Consider the following 18409-nt stretch of genomic DNA (forward strand, 5'->3'; position numbering starts at 1 on the left):
TTCTTGGAGATCCCAGTTTAAGTTATCACCGTTGATTTGGAGTCGTATGGAGCAGTATTGAGTCTCAGAGATTAGGGTGAGCTCTTGGCATTTGGAGTTCCCGATTTTCATCTATTTTTGGCTAGGCTGAGTCTTTCTATTGTATTCAGAGACAACATGTACCTATCTAGTATCTATAAAAGTCTTGTACTCTTATTTTGATTAGATGCTCCATTACTGATTGATGTCTGGTCTTGGGATGGTTCCTTGTGTTGCATTTCTATTGATTACCCTTTCTTTGCTTCGTTAAAAGATTTATGTTTATTATTGTTGACTTCTGCTTGGTAGTTCGTTGCTTATGACTCCGGGCTAAGGATTAGGCTTACCTATTAGTGGGGGTATAGTAGGTGCCATCATGACCTGATAAATTGGGCTGTGACAATCCATTTAAAATTATTCTCATGATATCTCATTAACGGTTGACGTCAATGCGATAAGTTGACTCGTCAAGTGTAAACTTTCTACGTTAAATGCTAGAAACTTATGAGGTATTACACCCAACCTATCATATTTCTGATTTGTGAAGACGATGACCATATTGCGAAGACCAACTCGCACATTCTTTACGAACTTGATGGTCCTCTCGTAAACACAAAGAAATACCATTGGTACTTTAATCAGAAAAATTGGTGCACGCCAAAACTCATTCAACCACCAGAAACTTATTAAGACCCCCCCAAAACACAAACCAATAGTGAAAACAAACGCGTTCTAAAATTGTTAGAATCATCAGATCATCGATTTGAGATCATCTTGACCAAATGTTGACCACAATCAACTGAGATTTTTAAAATGACCTAGAATCCAATCAATAACCCAAATTTCTCTCTAGCACCTTGATATCCACATAAGCCATCAATCTAAGTCATAAATTACCTCCGACCCTAATGGAATCATCAAATTCAGATCTGATCCCGTTAATCTAAAATGTTGGATTTGGTCAAATATTTTTAATTCTAAACTTCTAAACTGATTATCTTCTCCAAATGTATTAGATTACTTTTGAAATAGTGTCATCCATCCCCACAAGTCATAAATAGCACAGAAACTATGATGAAGGTCAAATAGAAGAAAAATGACTACTTACTAGGGAGACGATAAACATGTGTGGCTTGAAATGTGATAAAATAACTACAATCTTATTCTGAGATAATGCAACATGCATATCCCAATAAAATTCATAAAAAGAAAATAGAACAAAACACATTTCATCAATTTTTTTTTCCACACACAACTCTTTAAAACTTTGGCGATATTAATGTATAATAGATCCATTCGAGTGATAATATAAGTACTTTGTTCACCAAGTCTCATTATTTATCAAGTAAACATCATAGGGAAAAATGTTATAAACCTATATTTTTATATTATTATGAATGTCTATTTCTTTATTTCTTTGGAGAAAAACTTAGGTTAGTTATTTTTAATCAAGTTAGTTTTCCTTTCCTCCGTAAATAGAGGTTTCATTAATAATAATAATAAATAATTACTGATTTTAGTGATAATTTTTATTTATTATCATTTATAGCAATACATAACAATACTATGTTAAATCTGTAATATGTATTAAAAGTGCATTAAATATGTAATATATATGTATTATAACTGTTTTTAAAAATAGATTATGTTTGTTTGGTAAGAAGTTGACACATTGTATTATAAGTATATTAAAATGTGTGATAAATGTATTATCTATCAATAAAACTTGTATTATATGTGAATAATAAATTGTTCTTTGTAATATGTATTAAAACTGTATTATAAATGTATTAAAATTGATCAAATGAAAAAAAAAGTTATTGCTATAAATGGTAAATATTTTTTTATTTATAATATATTTATGCAACTTTCCCATAATTTAATCCCTCAAAAAAATAAAAATATTTCTTTATTCTATTTAGTGCAATTTTTTTCTTGTAGGTTTATTATTTTTAAACTCTATATTTTAAGTTGCAATTATCCACAAAAAAAAAAAAAAAAACATTCATCCTATACATTGCGTTTGCTTTGTCAATTGCTTCTTCCCAAATTGAACCACAATGCTTGCTGCACCAAGACCACCATCCCTGACAGTGGGATGTTTCAAGTTCCAAAAGCCATCTGCGAATGTTAATCTTGTACAGAGAAATTTTGGAAACAGTAATTGCAAAAGGGTTGTGGTTGCAGCCAAAGCTACATACTCTCGTGTGCCTTTGGACACTCCGGGGGCTTACCAGCTCACAGATGAAGACACTGGAGAGAAATTTATTGTTTGGGGAGGTGCTGAAGATGACTCTTCTAACTCTCCTATCCCTTCCAACGAAGTTCTCTCTTGGAAACCTCTCCTTTCTCCCAACAACAACAACAACAACGACAGCACTATCAATCAAGGTAACGAAAAGTGTTCTGGCTTGTTGATAATATCTTACTATGCTGATTTTTTTATATAGTATTAATTGAAGCACAACCTTTGATTTTAGGGTGTGTTAAATTTTAAATTGTACTATCCAAAATGAACTATTATTTGGGTATATGATGCTTACTTGGATCTCAGTATTGAGATTTTTCTTGTGAAATGTGTTGTGTACTAGCCAAGATGAGCTATCCGAAGGGGAAAATGAAACAAAAAAGAACTGGGTTGTTTTATTTATTTCAGTCTGTTTTCTACTTGGGGAGAATCTGAAGTTTACGCGTATTTAGTTTGTAGTTTCCAAAATGAGCTATGAAGTATAGAGGAAAGGAATGTGTGGTGCTGTTTACAGTGTATATGGAACAATTTTCCCCTTGTTTATTTGTTTACTCCCATTACTTATCCTCTTATAGAGAGAAGTATTGAGTTCAATGTTCGTAAGATTGTAACTTATTTATCATGTTTAAATTATCAATTGAAAAGAAAACGTATATAATTTAATTTATTAGGTACTTGCCAAGCCATGTTGTTAGATAGTGTACATTCACCAACTGATTATAACATGAGAATTGAAGGATTGAAATTTCCACAATGTTCCGGATGTGTATTGCTTTCTGTTTTAGTGTTTCTAAGTCAAAAGAATAATCAGATATGTTGTATCCCTCTAGTAAATCTGCAAATGTGCTTGGCAATTATTTTCTAAGGTTTTCCTTGAGATGTTCTGTGTTACCGTTCTGCAGCTTCTAATAGGGGATCAACAGGGAACTTTGGCAGACTGAAATTTCGAAGAATGAGAGATCTAGTTAGAAAAAGCTACACAAAAAACAAAGAACGTGATGTTATTGAACACGATGAACACAATGTTAGAAATACCTCTTCTCAATCATCAACAAGTTCATATGGTGAACCTGATCAGTTAAAAGAGAAACAAAAGCTCAGTGCTCGAGCTCTTGCCAAAATTCAACAGCTAGAATCCAGAAAAAATTCCCCAAAAACAATCAGAATGGAAGATGAAGGCTATAATGGTGAATTTGATGCAGAATCTGCCCGATTAGTTGATTCTGGATCAAAAGCTTCTGCTTCTTCCTTGCGTGGATGGGGCGGAGGGCAATCAATTCATCACAGATCTATGGGGGAAGAAATTTCCAGAGGAAGGCAAAACTTGGATGATCGGAACAATTTCTTTAGTAGAAAATCCTTTCAGGATATGGGATGCAGTGACTATATGATAGAAGCCTTAAGGAATCAGCATTTTGTGCGCCCTTCACATATTCAGGTAGATAATTTATTTTATTTCCAGCTATATTGCTCGGACTCTTCAAAAATGCTGATGGGTGCGTATTGGATCCTCCAAAAGTAGTGCTTTGAAGAGTCCGAGCAACAAAGATTTCCTGCATTGAATAGTCAATGTTCCAGTCTACCTCATTGATTTGCTGCAGTTCTGATGCATAATAGAGGTTAGAATGCCAACAATCTCGTGTATATGATAATATGGTCTGCATCATCAATTTATTTTTGATAATGGTAAGGTATTATAGATGAAAAAAAGTTAAAAGAAAGTGCTACAGAGGTTTATAGCTTACTGCCTCATCAATATATCTATCTTGGTAGCTCTGCTTCAATGAACTAGTACATGGCCATTGAATAGACTGCTTTTAAAATATTTCATCTGCATGTTTTCAAGCTATTCGTGATTTCATGTAATGATTCCTGTGAAGCATCATTTCCGTCAAAATCCGGTCCAGTAATTCCAGCTTTAAGTATTTTTTCGTGTTGCAGTCTGTCATCTGCTTTTAGATGGCTCCCCCATGTTTTATTTTGAGAAATCTCTGTTGATGCTTCCTACAAGGAGTAATTATAGACTACTTGCAGTCTATGACATTTGAACCCATCATGGCTGGAAAGAGCTGCATAATATCTGATCAAAGTGGATCTGGAAAGACTTTGGCTTATCTACTACCACTTATTCAACGTCTTAGGCAAGAAGAACTTCAAGGACTTAGCAAACTGTCACCTCAAAGTCCTCGTGTTGTAATATTGGCACCAACAGCTGAATTGGCTTCTCAGGTCTGTCAAATTTCCTCTTTCACTAATGAACATTTGCCACTTTTATCCCCCAACCCTCTGCTAACCACAACGAGAAAAAGAGAAAATGGAAAGAGAAAAAGAAGCACAGTCAATTACCAGCAGATACCTTAACGTGTGTGATATTTTCCAACTTCACTTAAATCATCAAAGATGTGTGAGAACTGCTATAAAATATATTTTGCACTGATTTCCTAGTCAAGGTCCCCATGCTATATTTTTATAATTTTCATGGTGTATCTTCAATATAAAACATTTGCTGCTTTTCCACCATATGTACAGGGAAAGTACAATTTGCCATTACAGTGATTACTGTTATGTAATAAGTCATTGGCTAACTATTTTTTGTTAGCACCTGAATCTCATAATGTATGAAGGCTAAAGAGCCTAAACATGTGCTATTCCTTCCTTAGTTTCAAATAGACCATTCCCATGATTCAGCCTTGATACTTTTAGCTTTTCTATACAAAACATGAGGGTCATTTATTCACCTTTTTCTTCCTTCTCATTCTTTTAATAGTTAAATCTTTAACTCATTCAGCTCCACTTACTGGGGTTATAATAGAAGTTCTTCAGAGAGATGCTTGTAAATTAGAGTATGTATTGGTTGTAAGTCTAATGTTTTGTGGATAAAGCACATGAAATTATGAAAAATTGCAAATGGTTATAATATACATCATGCTTTATCACCCCCAATTACTTTCTCTTGCCAGTTCAAATTGCTTGAGAGATCTATATAGTTTATACTCAGAATTTTACATTTTGAACAAGAATTGATGATTTTGACGTCAGTGTCCCCCTTTTCCCAAAATGTGTAGCTAGAAATTTCGGAGGATGTTTTGTCTCAACCAGCTAGTGCACCGTTTGGTTTAGCGCTTACTGATTTTTTGCCTGATAAAAGGATCTTGTGTTTGTAGTTTGACATTTTTTGGTTTCTTTGAATCTCTCTTCCAAGTTCCAAGGGTGAATTGCTTGTTTCACATGCTTGTTCTTTCACTTCCCCTCCTTTGTTAAATATGATTTTTCTAATTCAAAGCCTCATCATACAATCTATTGCATCAACTATGCTGAAATTTGAATTGTATTTTTTAATACGTATGAACTTTCATTGCTTAGCTGTATTTTACTTGTCAAAATGACAAAACAAACTTACTCTGCTCCTGCAACTTTTGCAGGTTTTAAATACTTGCCGTTCATTCTCAAAATCTGGTGTTCCATTCCGTTCTATGGTTGTTACTGGTGGTTTTCGCCAGAGAACCCAACTGGAGAACCTAAGACAGGAGTTAGACGTTCTTATTGCAACTCCTGGTCGGTTTATGTTTCTTATCAAAGAGGGTTACTTGCAGTTAACTAACCTCAAGTGGTACTAACATTTTCCTTGAATAGTCAAAACTATTTAATTTGCCTCAGTAGTATTACATTTTCTTGAGTAGTTAAAGCCGTTTTTCAATTTCTTGCATTTTAAGATCTTTACTGCAATTGTTCAATTCTCACTTTTACTTGGGGGGATGGAGGAAGTGATGTTGATGTTGTGGATATATTTACTGTCTTGTTTTTACTCCCTCCGTTTCGATTTGTTTGTCTGGTTTTGACTTGGCACGGAGTTTAAGAAAGTAAAAAGACTTTTGAATCTTGTGGTCTTAAATTAAAAATATGTAAAGAATGTACCAAAATGCCCTTTGATCTTGTCGTGTTATACATGCCATGTGGTAAGTTAGAATTAAAGAGTGACCAATAAAAGGAAAGAAGCATTTTTTTTGAAATGGACTAAAAAGGAAAGTAAGACAAACAAATTGAAATAGAGGGTGTATTATGCAAGGTCTGGTGAGCTTTGGCTTAAAAGTAGTAGTCTTAAATCAAATAAAACTGTACAATCACCATTCACCAACGGCTAGCATATTTGAGTGTTGTTGCTATCATAATACTAGTCTTTTTTCCTTCAGTTAATTTTAGAAATAATGGACATCTTGACGGTCAAGGAAGGTGTTTTTTCACATGGCTAGCTGCTAGAGGGGTGATCTTGATTGCCAAAAATCTTAGGGAAAGAAAGGTTGTGTGCATCAGTTGTGTTACTTATGCAAGGTGGCGGGTGAGGATATAGATCATCTTTCACTACATTACAGCCTGACCATGAGACTATGGTGGGATATGTTTAGCTGGTTTGATATATCTTGAGTGATGCCTAGATTTGTGAAGGACCTGTTGTTTTTTTGGAAAGTTGGATGAAGCAGGAGGAAGAGCAGGGCATGGAATGTTCGATGCTGTTCCTTTGGTGTTGATGTGGATCAACTGGAAAGAGAGAAATTGGGGTAAAAATAAGTTCTGGGTTGATGATTAGCTTCTGATCCCTCATTATTTTTCTGTGCACCCATGTAGTTCTGGGATGTATAGAGGATTGAGTGTCTTTTGTAGAGAACCTTATCATTTTGTAGGTTTTTTACTTTTTGGTATACTTGTATGCTTCCAAATACTTGCTGATACTTTGAATGGAAGAATAGGAGCTCTTCCTACTAACTACCTGGGCATGACATTGGGAGAAAAGAGCAAATCAAGAGGGGTATGGAATGCAATGCTAGAGAAGTGTGAAAAGAGGTTGACCAATTGGAAGAGTCAATTCGTCCCCAGTGGAGGAAGATTGACCTTGATCAACAGTGTGCTTGATGCATTACCTACATATATGATGTTTATCTTCCCTGCTCCTGATAATGTAATACAGAGATAGATACTTTAAGGAGGAATTTCTTCTGGCAAGGCAATGAAGATGAATATAAGAAAAAGTTTCACTTAGCCAAATGGGAAATTCTGACAAAAAGCAAGATAGATGGGGGAATAGGAGTCAGGAACATGAAGATTCACAGTAGAAGGTCTACCCAATGACAAAATGGTTTTGGAGGTACAATACAGAAGAGCCAGTTCTGGAAGAAAGTTATTAAAGCTAGGTATGGAGAAGATGACAACTAGATAACACAGGTGGTTACAACTCCATACGGTTGCAGTATCAGGAGATCCATCAGAAACCTATGGCCAATCTTCCAATCAAGGATAGACTTCAAAGTGGGGAATGGAATGAAAATATCTTCTTGGAATGACAAATAGATAGGCAGGACGCACTAAAGCATCTATTTCCAGAGATATACACTTTATGTGAGCAACAACAAGCTATAGTGGCTGAAGAGTGGACAGGTCAAGGATGGAATCTCAATCTTAGAAGATATCTCAGGATTGCTGATCTCTATAACACCCTAGTCCAGTTCAATGTTGACAGAAGAGGAAGAGGAAGACAGTTTGGATTGGTAGTGTGATGGTAAAGGAAAATTCACTGTTAATTCTGCTTACAGAGATCTTAATGCCTCCAACAATCAGGTGGGTTGTTGGCCATGGAAGATGATCTGGAAGGTGAAAATACCTTACAAGGTTGTTTGTTTCACGTGGCTCTTGGCTTAAGAAAAAGTTCCGACTCATGAAAATTTGAAGAAAAGAAGAATTAATTAAGCTCCAGATACTACCTTTTGATGAATAAGTAGAGAAAATTAGCCATTTTTCTTAACCCTGTAAATGGACAAATCAGCTGCAGAAGATTTTCATTACTCTTGAGTAAAATCAAGTGGGTTTTGCCAGGTAAAACAAAGGATGTTTCAAACTGCTGGAATAGAGATGGAAATGCAGCTTACCGAGAAGAGAGATGGAAAAATTTCCGTGCATGCATTTAGTGGTCTGTTTGGACAGAAAGGAAGATGCTTTGAGGACAAGCAATGTAATATTCAGAAGTTCATGATGAATTGCTCAACTCGCTATTATTTTTGGTGTAAGCAGGAATTGATAATCCAAAGTTTTGATGTTTTAGATAGTTTGTAAGTATCTTGGTTGGTAAGGCTCCAATTTGTAACTGACCTTCTTTTGAGGGGGACTACACAGTTTTGGTGTAGTATACTGTTGATATTAACATAACTGTTGCCTTTATCAAAAAATAAGCACCTAAGTGTGTGTGGCCTAGTGGTCAATTAAGTGGATTGAAAACCATGAGGTCTAAGGTTTGAATCCCAGCAGAGACAAAAAACACTAGGTGATTTCTTCTCATCTGTCTTAGCCTTGCTGGATAGAGTTACCTAATACCTATTGGTAGTGGGAGGTGGCAGGTACCTCGTGGAATTAGTCGAGGTGCGTGCAAGCTGTCCTGAACACCATGGTCATTAAAGAAAATAGGGATGTGAAAAGTTCCTTTATCTAGAAAAGTATTGGCAAAAGAAAGATTAATAAGTTAAAGAAGTTGCCACTGTTTCTTTTATTGTTTTTTCTTTTTATTTGATATAAGGAGAAGCTGCCATCTATATGGTTGGTACATGATATTTAATTGCAGATGCCCTTTAATTTACCAACTTTACTTGTACCCCCCAAAAATTGCATGGCTCCTCTTTCCTAATCTTCATGTGTTTTTTGAATAATACTGTGTAACTTTGTCAATTAAACCTTAATAAGATGGAAACCACTTAGTGTTTTTCCTTTAATGGGATTTGCATCCTGGTCTCTCGCGGTTCAATCTAGCTTCATTAACCGTTAAGCTACACACTTAGGTGCTTTTACATGTCCTTTTTCTAAATTGATACACTTCTTTACCAGAAACTGAAAATATGATATATCAGTTACTTATACAGTTTTAATGCTTCATGTTTATCTTTGTTCAGTGCTGTGCTGGATGAGGTTGACATCCTCTTTAATGATGAGGATTTTGAGACTGCATTTCAATGCTTGATTAATTCGTCACCTATCATCACACAATATCTATTTGTGACTGCTACTTTGCCCATGGACATATACAACAAGTTGATAGAAAGTTTTCCTGATTGCGAACTAGTGACTGGTCCTGGTATGCACCGTACAAGCCCTGGCTTGGAAGAGGTATTTCTTATTTTACTCCTACAAATTTACTGAAAGGCACAAATTAGTTTCAGGTTGTAGCCTTATTGTCTTGTCAAAGCTGCGCCATAATATTTTGTATAAGTTTGCTGATGAGAGCATCTTTAAAAAGGTATGGTGTCCCAGATGTAAATTTAAATCCTTGGGATTCCTAGGAAAAGTTGAAATGAATGTTCTTGTTTCAGCTGTAGGATATGTCTAATTGTGATTTCTGGTTTGATTGCCTTGGTCAAAGTAAATTATTTTAATACGCTTACTTCCAGGGTTTCTTCTTGCCTTAGCGAAGTGAGATCTTGATTTCCATATAAATGATTAACCTCATATGCTAGCAGTGAGCACTAGCCCTGTTATTCCTGTCTATGAACAAGAGACAAGTAAAAGTCTTTTGGTGTGGTCAATTATTTTATCAACATTTCATTATCGTAAGAACAGTTTATGGTAAACTGATGATTCTCCTCTCAAAGTAATTGATAGAATATTTATCTATTTTGACTTCTATCAGTGGGATGAAAGAACTCTCCATTTCTATTTTGTTGTTTGTCCTGTCTGATAGGAATAAAGTTTGACCCAAATATCCCCTCTTTAATTTTTTACTTTAGGTCCTGGGTGTGGGAGCGTTCCATACAACATTACGACTGAGACAAAGTGGTTTATGATCCCATCAGTGAACAAACGGAAGTAACTACTTGGAAATGAAAGTTTAGGTGGTTTGTATTCCTGCACCCTATGCCAATAGCAATAAAAAGAAGAAAAAGAGATCAAATAAAACATGAGTGATGTTGGATGATTTTTTGGTTGTTATGTAGTTCGCACAATTATCTTTGTTGTGGATGAAAAAGAATGCTTTGCACTTTGACTTTCATTATCCAAGTTATTGAGTAGATACGTTGCATTTCTTGAAATACTCTATTGTAAACCAACATTGACAATCTAGGGAAATCCCAATAGATATCTAGTACCAACACTTCTCTTCCGTACTTGGATTTGCATAAGAGTTGAGTGTGAAGCCCATGATGGTCTAGCATTATAAATCTTAAGTTCTAATACTTGTTGCTTTTGATGTGTTAGATTTATCATCACTCCTCCCATATACTTATCTTCTTCTTCGATTTACCCTTCTAATATTTGTGTTTCGGCAATTAAACTGTCATTTTCTTTGTTCACACTATGGTAGCAATTTTGTTGCAACCTACATTCTATGGAGGTGATTGTTTCTCAGTTTATATCCTAGTAATATTGAATTTTCACAATTTTGTTCCATGCTAGGAGAAAACAATATCAATATGCATGTGTACAAGTGAAAATGGATAGAAATTTTTAGATGTTACAACTACAAAAAGTTCAAATGGAAACAACAAAACTACAGAAATTTGAGAATATCTCGCGGCAGTGTAAGTAATAGACTCCTGCCCAAAAAATTAGCAGCTTTTCTTGAAGAGAACTAGGCTAACATATGCCACAAACAACACCTAGGCGATTTCCTTTTTGAACAGCGAGAGGCTTCTTCCATGATACTCATAAAAACACGCATGGCGTCATGTCATGTCTTCATAACTATGGGACTGATGCTGTCTGTTTTTGCACTACCAGGTCCTTGTAGATTGTAGTGGAGATGAAACAGCTGAAAAAAGTCCGGATACAGCTTTTCTCAACAAAAAGAATGCACTACTTCAGCTGGTGGAACGTAGCCCAGTTCCAAAAACAATTGTCTTCTGTAACAAGGTGAATAAAACTTAGTTCCTCCTGCAAGTATGTTTATTGCTCTTGGGTCGCACATAGGATATTTCTCATTCCAAATTAGATCCTGCATGTATATGCAGATTGATAGCTGCAGAAAAGTTGAGAACGCATTGAAGCGCTTTGATAGGAAAGGATTCGCGATAAAAATTTTACCGTTCCATGCTGCACTGGACCAAGAAAGCAGACTTGCGAACATGAAGGAGTTTCGTAGCTCAAAGGTGGAGGACGTTTCTTTGTTCTTGGTGTGTACTGATAGGTATGCTGTAGCAGAGTCCTTTATTGATCTTTTATTGATAGTTATTTGTGTGTCAGTTAGATGACGCACTTCAGCTGTTTCCCTCTCTTGAAGAAGGGACAAGAAATCTGAACTGATGTCTTCTAAACAATGTTGCAGAGCATCCCGAGGTATTGACTTTGAAGGTGTAGACCATGTAGTCCTCTTTGATTATCCCCGAGACCCTAGTGAGTATGTACGTCGTGTTGGCAGAACTGCTAGGGGTGCTGGAGGAAAAGGAAAGGCATTCATATTTGTCGTTGGGAAGCAAGTTTCTCTTGCTCGAAGGGTTATGGAAAGAAACAGTAAAGGCCATCCACTCCATGACGTGCCATCAATATTGACTTAGCATATTGCACAAGGGAGCATGGAACCTGGAAAACAAGACAAAACTCAAAAAGGCTTTTATTTTGCAAAACCTTATCGTCATCTGCCATTAGGTGCCTCCCCTCTATTGAGCACACCTATTTCTTCTCATACTTGGATCGCAAATGAGGAGAACTGATCATCCTTTCTGTTGTCAAAGATAAATTTTGTTCTAGCTCTATCCTTTTTTCGGCCGAAAAAGGACTAATTTTCATTAATACTAGAACAGTTAATTACATAGCTTGATTTGTCTTAGGATATCTTGTACCTGGACAATTATTTTCAAACGAAGACAGAAAAACCAGGGGGTAAATTATTTTCAAACCTGTTTTTAGTGCTATGATTTCAGCATAGATGTTTGTTTTTAGATAGGTTATTTGTGTGGGTAATGGGGTATCAGGTGGGTTTTAAAATTCGGGTTTAATTAATTGGTCAAATCAGGTCCCTCCGTAGGATTGCGACACGTGTATCAAATAAGTCTTCCATTATAGTGAGGGGTAAATGTGCACTGCTTTTTGGACGGCAGGGGCATTAATGAACGAAAAGTATGACGGAGGGTATTTATATACCATTTGCGATAGTTTGGGGGGTATATTTGTCCTTTTTCCCATGATAAAATTGAATAAACCATCTTTTACACATAAAAAATGCAAGTTATAGTTTTAATATGTGGGAAAATGCATAAGTACCCTCTCAACCTATGCTCTAAATTTCAGAGACACTTATACTATACTAAGGTCCTATTACCCCGAACTTATTTTATAAATAATTTTCTACCCCTTTTCGGTCTACGTGGCACTATCAACCAGATAACTTGAAAAAATTGTCAACACGCGCTGGACCCAGAAGATACTGCCACGTAGGCCGAAAAGGGGTAGAAAATTATTTATAAAATAGGTTCGGAGAATAATAGGACCTTAGTATAGTATAAGTGTGTCCTTGAAATTTTGGGCATATGTGGGGGGTACTTATGCATTTTCCCTTTAATATGTATTTAATTTTTTAAATTGTTCATAATACATTAAATTAAGATTGCAAACGTCATGTAGTGACATATTTGCCTTTTTAATTAGTAAATGTTAATTAACTCACATTTCAAATTTGTATTGGATTTATTTAGTAACAAACAACTCTCTCTAAATAATTTGTAAGTTAATTTATTTAAATAAATTTACTAGTACAAATATAAAACATAAAATCAAGAAAATAATTAAAATGATTTGAGGAATATTTTTGTCATTACATTAACTTATCCCATGGTATTATATCCTATGTATTACTAATACCTCCAAATGGAATGTATTAGTAATACATCCTATAATACCATATAGGATGTATAGCTGATCCATGTATTAGTTATACATAGGCACTAATTTCTACCAAACATAATAGTACTAAATAATACCATACATAATACATGAACTATTTCTTTTAATGCGGCCTATCAAACAACCCCATAATTTTAGGTTCTTGACCGTCAGCATGGCATATGGTATTGTTGGTAATACCTCTTTCGTAAAGGAGCTGTGTAGTGGGCAACCTGTTATGAGAGACCATCTAAATAAAGAATTTATGAGAATTGAGTCTTCCAAATCTATTTGAAATTATGAAGAATCAATGTTAATCATTCTGTTGTGCCTTCTTCTATTGTTTAAAGCAATCATATGGGTCATTGTTAATCATTTTGCTGTGCCTTCTTCTATTGTTTAAAGCAATCATATGATAAACACCTTTAATATTCCTTTATGTCAATTTATGTGACACCCTTTACTTTTGATAAAAATCTCCGTAATGAGTTGGAAAAATATCACGTATATTCATATCATTTTTTAACACCTATTTTCGCATTTACAAGCCCTTTACTTAAGAATTATAAAAAATCTTTGATTTTTCGTGTGTTATAACCTATGTATCTAGCGCCTCAGAGCACCCAAAAAAAATTTTCAAAAAAATTTATGTGGACCTCCGTAAGGATTTGGGGAATCACCACGTCTACTCACACCATTTTTTAACGCCTATTTCCGCATTTACAAGACCTATTTTAGGAATTACCAAAAATCCTCGATTTTTCGTGTTATAGCCCATGGATCTAGCGCCTCGGAGCACCCAAAATTAATTTCTCAAAATACTTTATGAGGACATCCGTAATGAGTTGGGGAACCACCATATATACTCACACCATTTTTTAACGTCATTTTTCGTGTGTTATTTTGCCCATGGATCTAGCGCCCGGAGCACCCACATTTTTTTTTAAAAAAAAAACATTATAAGGACCTCCGTAATGAGTTGAGAAGTCATCACGTATACTCACACCATTTTTAACGTCTATTTTCATATTTACAAGTCTTTTTTTATAAATTACCCAAAATCCTCGATTTTTCGTGTGTTATAGCCATGGATCTGACCCCGGAGCACCCAAATTTTTTTTCTCAAAAAACTTAATGAAGACCTCCGTAATGAGTTGGGGAACAACCACATATACTCATATCATTTTTAACGTCTATTTTCGCATTTACAATCCCTTTTTAGGAATTAACCAAAATCCTGGATTTTTTGTGTTTAGCTCAAGGATCCAGTGCCCAGAGCACCCAAATTTTTCTCAAAAAATTTTATGAGGAGCTTTGTAATGAGTTGGGGAACTACCAAGTCTACTCACACTATTTTTTAACGCTTATTTCCGCATTTACAAGTTTTTTTTTTTAGAGATAACCCAAAATCCTCAATTTTTTGTGAAATAGCCCATGGATATAGCGCCCCAGAGCACCCAAATTTATTTTCTCAAAAAACTTCATAAGGACCTCCGTAATGAGTTGGGGAACCACCACGTATGCTCACGCCATTTTGTTAATGCCTATTTCAGCATTTACACGCCCCTTTTTAGGAATTACTCAAAATTCTTGATTTTTTGTGTGTTTTATCCCATGGATCTGGCGCCCTGGAGCACCCAAATTTTTTTTTGAAATTTTTTTTATGATGACCTCTATAATGATTTGGGGAACCACCACGTATACTCACACCATTTTTAACGCCTATTTCCGCATTTACAAGACCTCTTTTGGGAATTACCCAATATCCTCAATTTTTTGTGTGTTATAGCCTATTGTCTGGCGCTCAGAGCTCTAAAAATTGTTTTCTCAAAAAACTTTATGAGGATCCCCGAAATGAGTTGGGGAACCACCATGTATACTCACACCACTTTTTAACGCCTATTTCCACATTTACAGGCCTTTATTACGAATTATCTAAAATCCTCAATTTTTCGTGTGCTAGAGCCTATGGATCTGGCGCCCCGAAACACTTAAAAAAAATTTCTCAAATAAATTTATAGGACATCCGTAATGGGTTGGGAGAACAATCACGTATACTCACATCATTTTTTAACGTCGATTTCAGCATTTACAGGTCCTTTTTAGGAATTATCCAAAATCCTCAATTTTATGTGTGTTATAGCCCATGGATCTAGCGTTCGAGAGAACCCAAATTTTTTTTCTCAAAAAACTTCATGAGTACTTTCACAATGAGTTGAGGAACCACCATGTTTACTCACACCATTTTTAAGGTCTATTTCCGCATTTACAGACCCTTTTTTGGGAAGTACCCAAAATCTTCGATTTTTCGTGTGTTATAACCCATGGACCTGGCGCTCTGAATCACACAAAATCTCTTTTTCAAAAAAATTTATGAGGACCTCTGTAATGATTTGGGAAACCACCACGTATACTCACACCATTTTTAATGCATATTTCCGCATTTATAGGCCATTTTTTAGGAATGATCCAAAATCCTCAATTTTTCGTGTGTTATAGCCCAAAGATCTGACGTCGCGAAGCACCAAAAAAATTTTCGCAAAAAACTTTATGAGGACCTACGTAATGAGTTGGTGAACCACCACGTATACACACACCATTTTTAACGCCTATTTCTGAATTTACAGACCCTTTTTAAAGAATTACCCTAAATCTTAGATTTTTCGAGTGTTATAACCCATGGATCTGGCGCCTCGGAGCACCAAAAATTATTTTCTCAAAAAACTTAATGAGGACCTCCGTAAAGAGTTGAGGAACCACCACGTATACTCACACAATGCCAATTTCCATATTTACAGACCTTTTTTTAGGAATTACCTAATACCTAAAATTTTCATGTGTTATAGCCTATAGATCTGGCGCCCCAGAGCACCCAATTTGTTTTTCTAAAAAAATTTTATTAGGACCTCCGTAATGAGCAGATTCACATTTATAGGCCCTTTTTTAGGAATTACCAAGAGTCCTCGATTTTTTTGTATGTTATAGCCCATGGATCTGGCGACCCGGAGCACCTAGATTTTTTTCCTCAAAAAACTTTTTCTGGACCTCTGTAATGAGTTGGGGAACCACCGCGTATACTGACACCATTTTTTAACGCCTATTTCCGCATTTTCAGGCCCTTTTTAAAATATCCTCAATTTTTCGTGTGTTATAGCCCATAGATCTGGCGCCCTAGAGCACCCAATTTTTTTTCTCAAAATTTTTTATGAGGACCTCCGTAATAATTTGGGAAACCACCACCTATACTCACACAATTTTATTAATGCCTATATCCGTATTTACAGACCCATTTTTTTTAGAAATTACCCAAAATTTGAGATTTTTCGTGTGTTATAGCCTATGAATTTGGTGCCCTGGAGAACCCAAAAAGTTTTTCTAAAAAAATTTATGAGGACTTCCGAATGAGTTGGGAACCACCATGAATACTCACACCATATTTTGAACATCTATTTTCGCATTTATAGGCCCTTTTTTGGGAATTGCCCAAAATTCTCAATTTTTTGAATGTTATAGCCCATGGATCTGGCGCCCCGGAGCACCCAATTTTTTTTCCCAAAAACTTTATGACTACCCCCGTAATGAGTTGGGGAACCACCACGTATATTGACACTATTTTTAACGCCTATTTCCACATTTAAAGGCCTTTTTTTGAGGAATTACCCAACATCCTCGATTTTTTGTGTGTTATAGCCCATGGATCTAGCACCCCAGAGCACCAAATTTATTCTCTCAAAAATCTTTATGAGGACCTATATAATGAGTTGGGCAACACCACGTATACTCACACCATTTTTTAACGCTTATTTTCGCATTTATAGGCCCTTTTTTAGAATATACCCAAAATTCTCGATTTTTCGTTTCTTATAGCCCATGGATATAGTGCCCCGGAGCACCCAATTTTTTTTTAAAAACCTTATGAGGACCTCTGTAATGAGTTAGGGAACCACCACGTATACTCACACCATTTTTTAACTCCTCTTTCCGCATTTGCAGGCCCTAGAAATTACTCAAAATCCTCGATTTTCATCTATTATAGCCCATGGATCTGGCACCCCGGAGCACCCAAAATTTTCTTTGTCAAAAAACTTTATGAGTACCTCCGTAATGAGTTGGGGACCACCACGTATACTAACACAATTTTTAACACTTATTTTCGCATTTACTGGCCCTTTTTTAGGAATTACCCAATATCCTCACTTTTTCGTGTGTAATATAGCCCATGGATTTGGTGACCCGGAGCACCTAATTTTTTTTTCTCAAAAACCCTTATGAGGACCTCTGTAATGTGTTGGGGAAACACCACGAATACTCACAACATTTTTAACGCATATTTCCGCATTTACAAACCCTTTTTCAAGAATTACCCAAAATCCTCTATTTTTTTGTGTTTATAGCCCAAGGATCTCACATCCCGGAGCACCCAATTTTTTTTTCTCAAAAGACTTTATGAGGATTCCGTAATGAGTTGGGGAATTACCACATTTGCTCACACCATTTTATTAAGGCCTATTTCCGCATTTACATGCCCTTTGGTAGGAATTACCGAAAATCTTTAATTTTTCGTGTGTATAGCCCATGGATCCGATGCCCCAGAGTACCTAAAATTTTTTTTCTCAAAAAACTTTATGTGGACCTCCACAATGAGTTGGGGAATCACCACGCATACTCACACTATTTTAAACGCCTATTTCCGTATTTACAAGCCCTTTATTAGAAATTTTCCAAATCCTCAATTTTTTGTGTGTTATAACCCATGAATCTGGCGCCCCGAAACGACCAAACTATTTTTCTCAAAAATCTTTATGAGGACCTCTGTAATTAGATGGGGAACCACCACGTATATTCATACCATTTTTAACGCCTATTTCCACATTTACAGGCTCCTTTTTAGAAATTACTCAAAATCATTTATTTTTTGTGTGTTATAGCCCATTGATCTGACTCCCCGGCGCACTCATAATTTTTTTCTCAAAAAAACCTTATGAGCACCTCCGTAATGTATTGGGGAACTACCACGTATACTTACACCATTTTTAATGCCTATTTCCACATTTACATGCCCTTTTTTACGATTTACCCAAAGTTCTTGATTTTTCGTATGTTATAGCTCATAGATTTGGCACCCCGAAGCACCCACATTTTTTTTTCTTTAAAAACTTTATGAGGACCTCCGTAATGAGTTAGGGAATCACCACATATACTCACACCATATTTTAATGCCTATTTTCGCATTTACAGACCCTTTTTTAGGAATTACCCAAAATTATCAATTTTTCCTATGTTATAGCCCATGGA

General features: G+C 35.7%; 2 protein-coding genes across 4 annotated transcripts in view; one reads left to right on the forward strand and one right to left on the reverse strand.

Moving 5' to 3' along the window:
* Positions 1-18409, reverse strand: part of LOC125845029 (uncharacterized) — a 901011-nt gene that overhangs the window by 778848 nt on the left and 103754 nt on the right. The gene's annotated exons all lie outside the window — the stretch shown is intronic.
* LOC125845031 (DEAD-box ATP-dependent RNA helicase 50) lies at positions 1995-12112 on the forward strand. 3 transcript variants are annotated; one of them, XM_049524416.1, is made up of 8 exons: positions 1995-2409; positions 3169-3704; positions 4301-4495; positions 5689-5876; positions 9196-9409; positions 11018-11149; positions 11248-11423; positions 11562-12112. In XM_049524416.1, exons 1-8 carry the CDS (start codon positions 2079-2081, stop codon positions 11788-11790), a joined length of 2001 nt encoding a protein of 666 aa, XP_049380373.1. In that variant the 5' UTR covers positions 1995-2078; the 3' UTR covers positions 11791-12112. The 3 variants fall into 3 exon arrangements, with proteins under 3 accessions (XP_049380373.1, XP_049380374.1, XP_049380376.1); XM_049524417.1 differs by having other exon boundaries at positions 2019-2409; positions 3190-3704; XM_049524419.1 differs by lacking the exon at positions 11562-12112 and having other exon boundaries at positions 2061-2409; positions 11229-11386.

The sequence above is a fragment of the Solanum stenotomum genome, chromosome 11 (genome assembly GCF_019186545.1).
Source record: "Solanum stenotomum isolate F172 chromosome 11, ASM1918654v1, whole genome shotgun sequence".
In the NCBI taxonomy this organism is placed as follows: domain Eukaryota; kingdom Viridiplantae; phylum Streptophyta; class Magnoliopsida; order Solanales; family Solanaceae; genus Solanum; species Solanum stenotomum.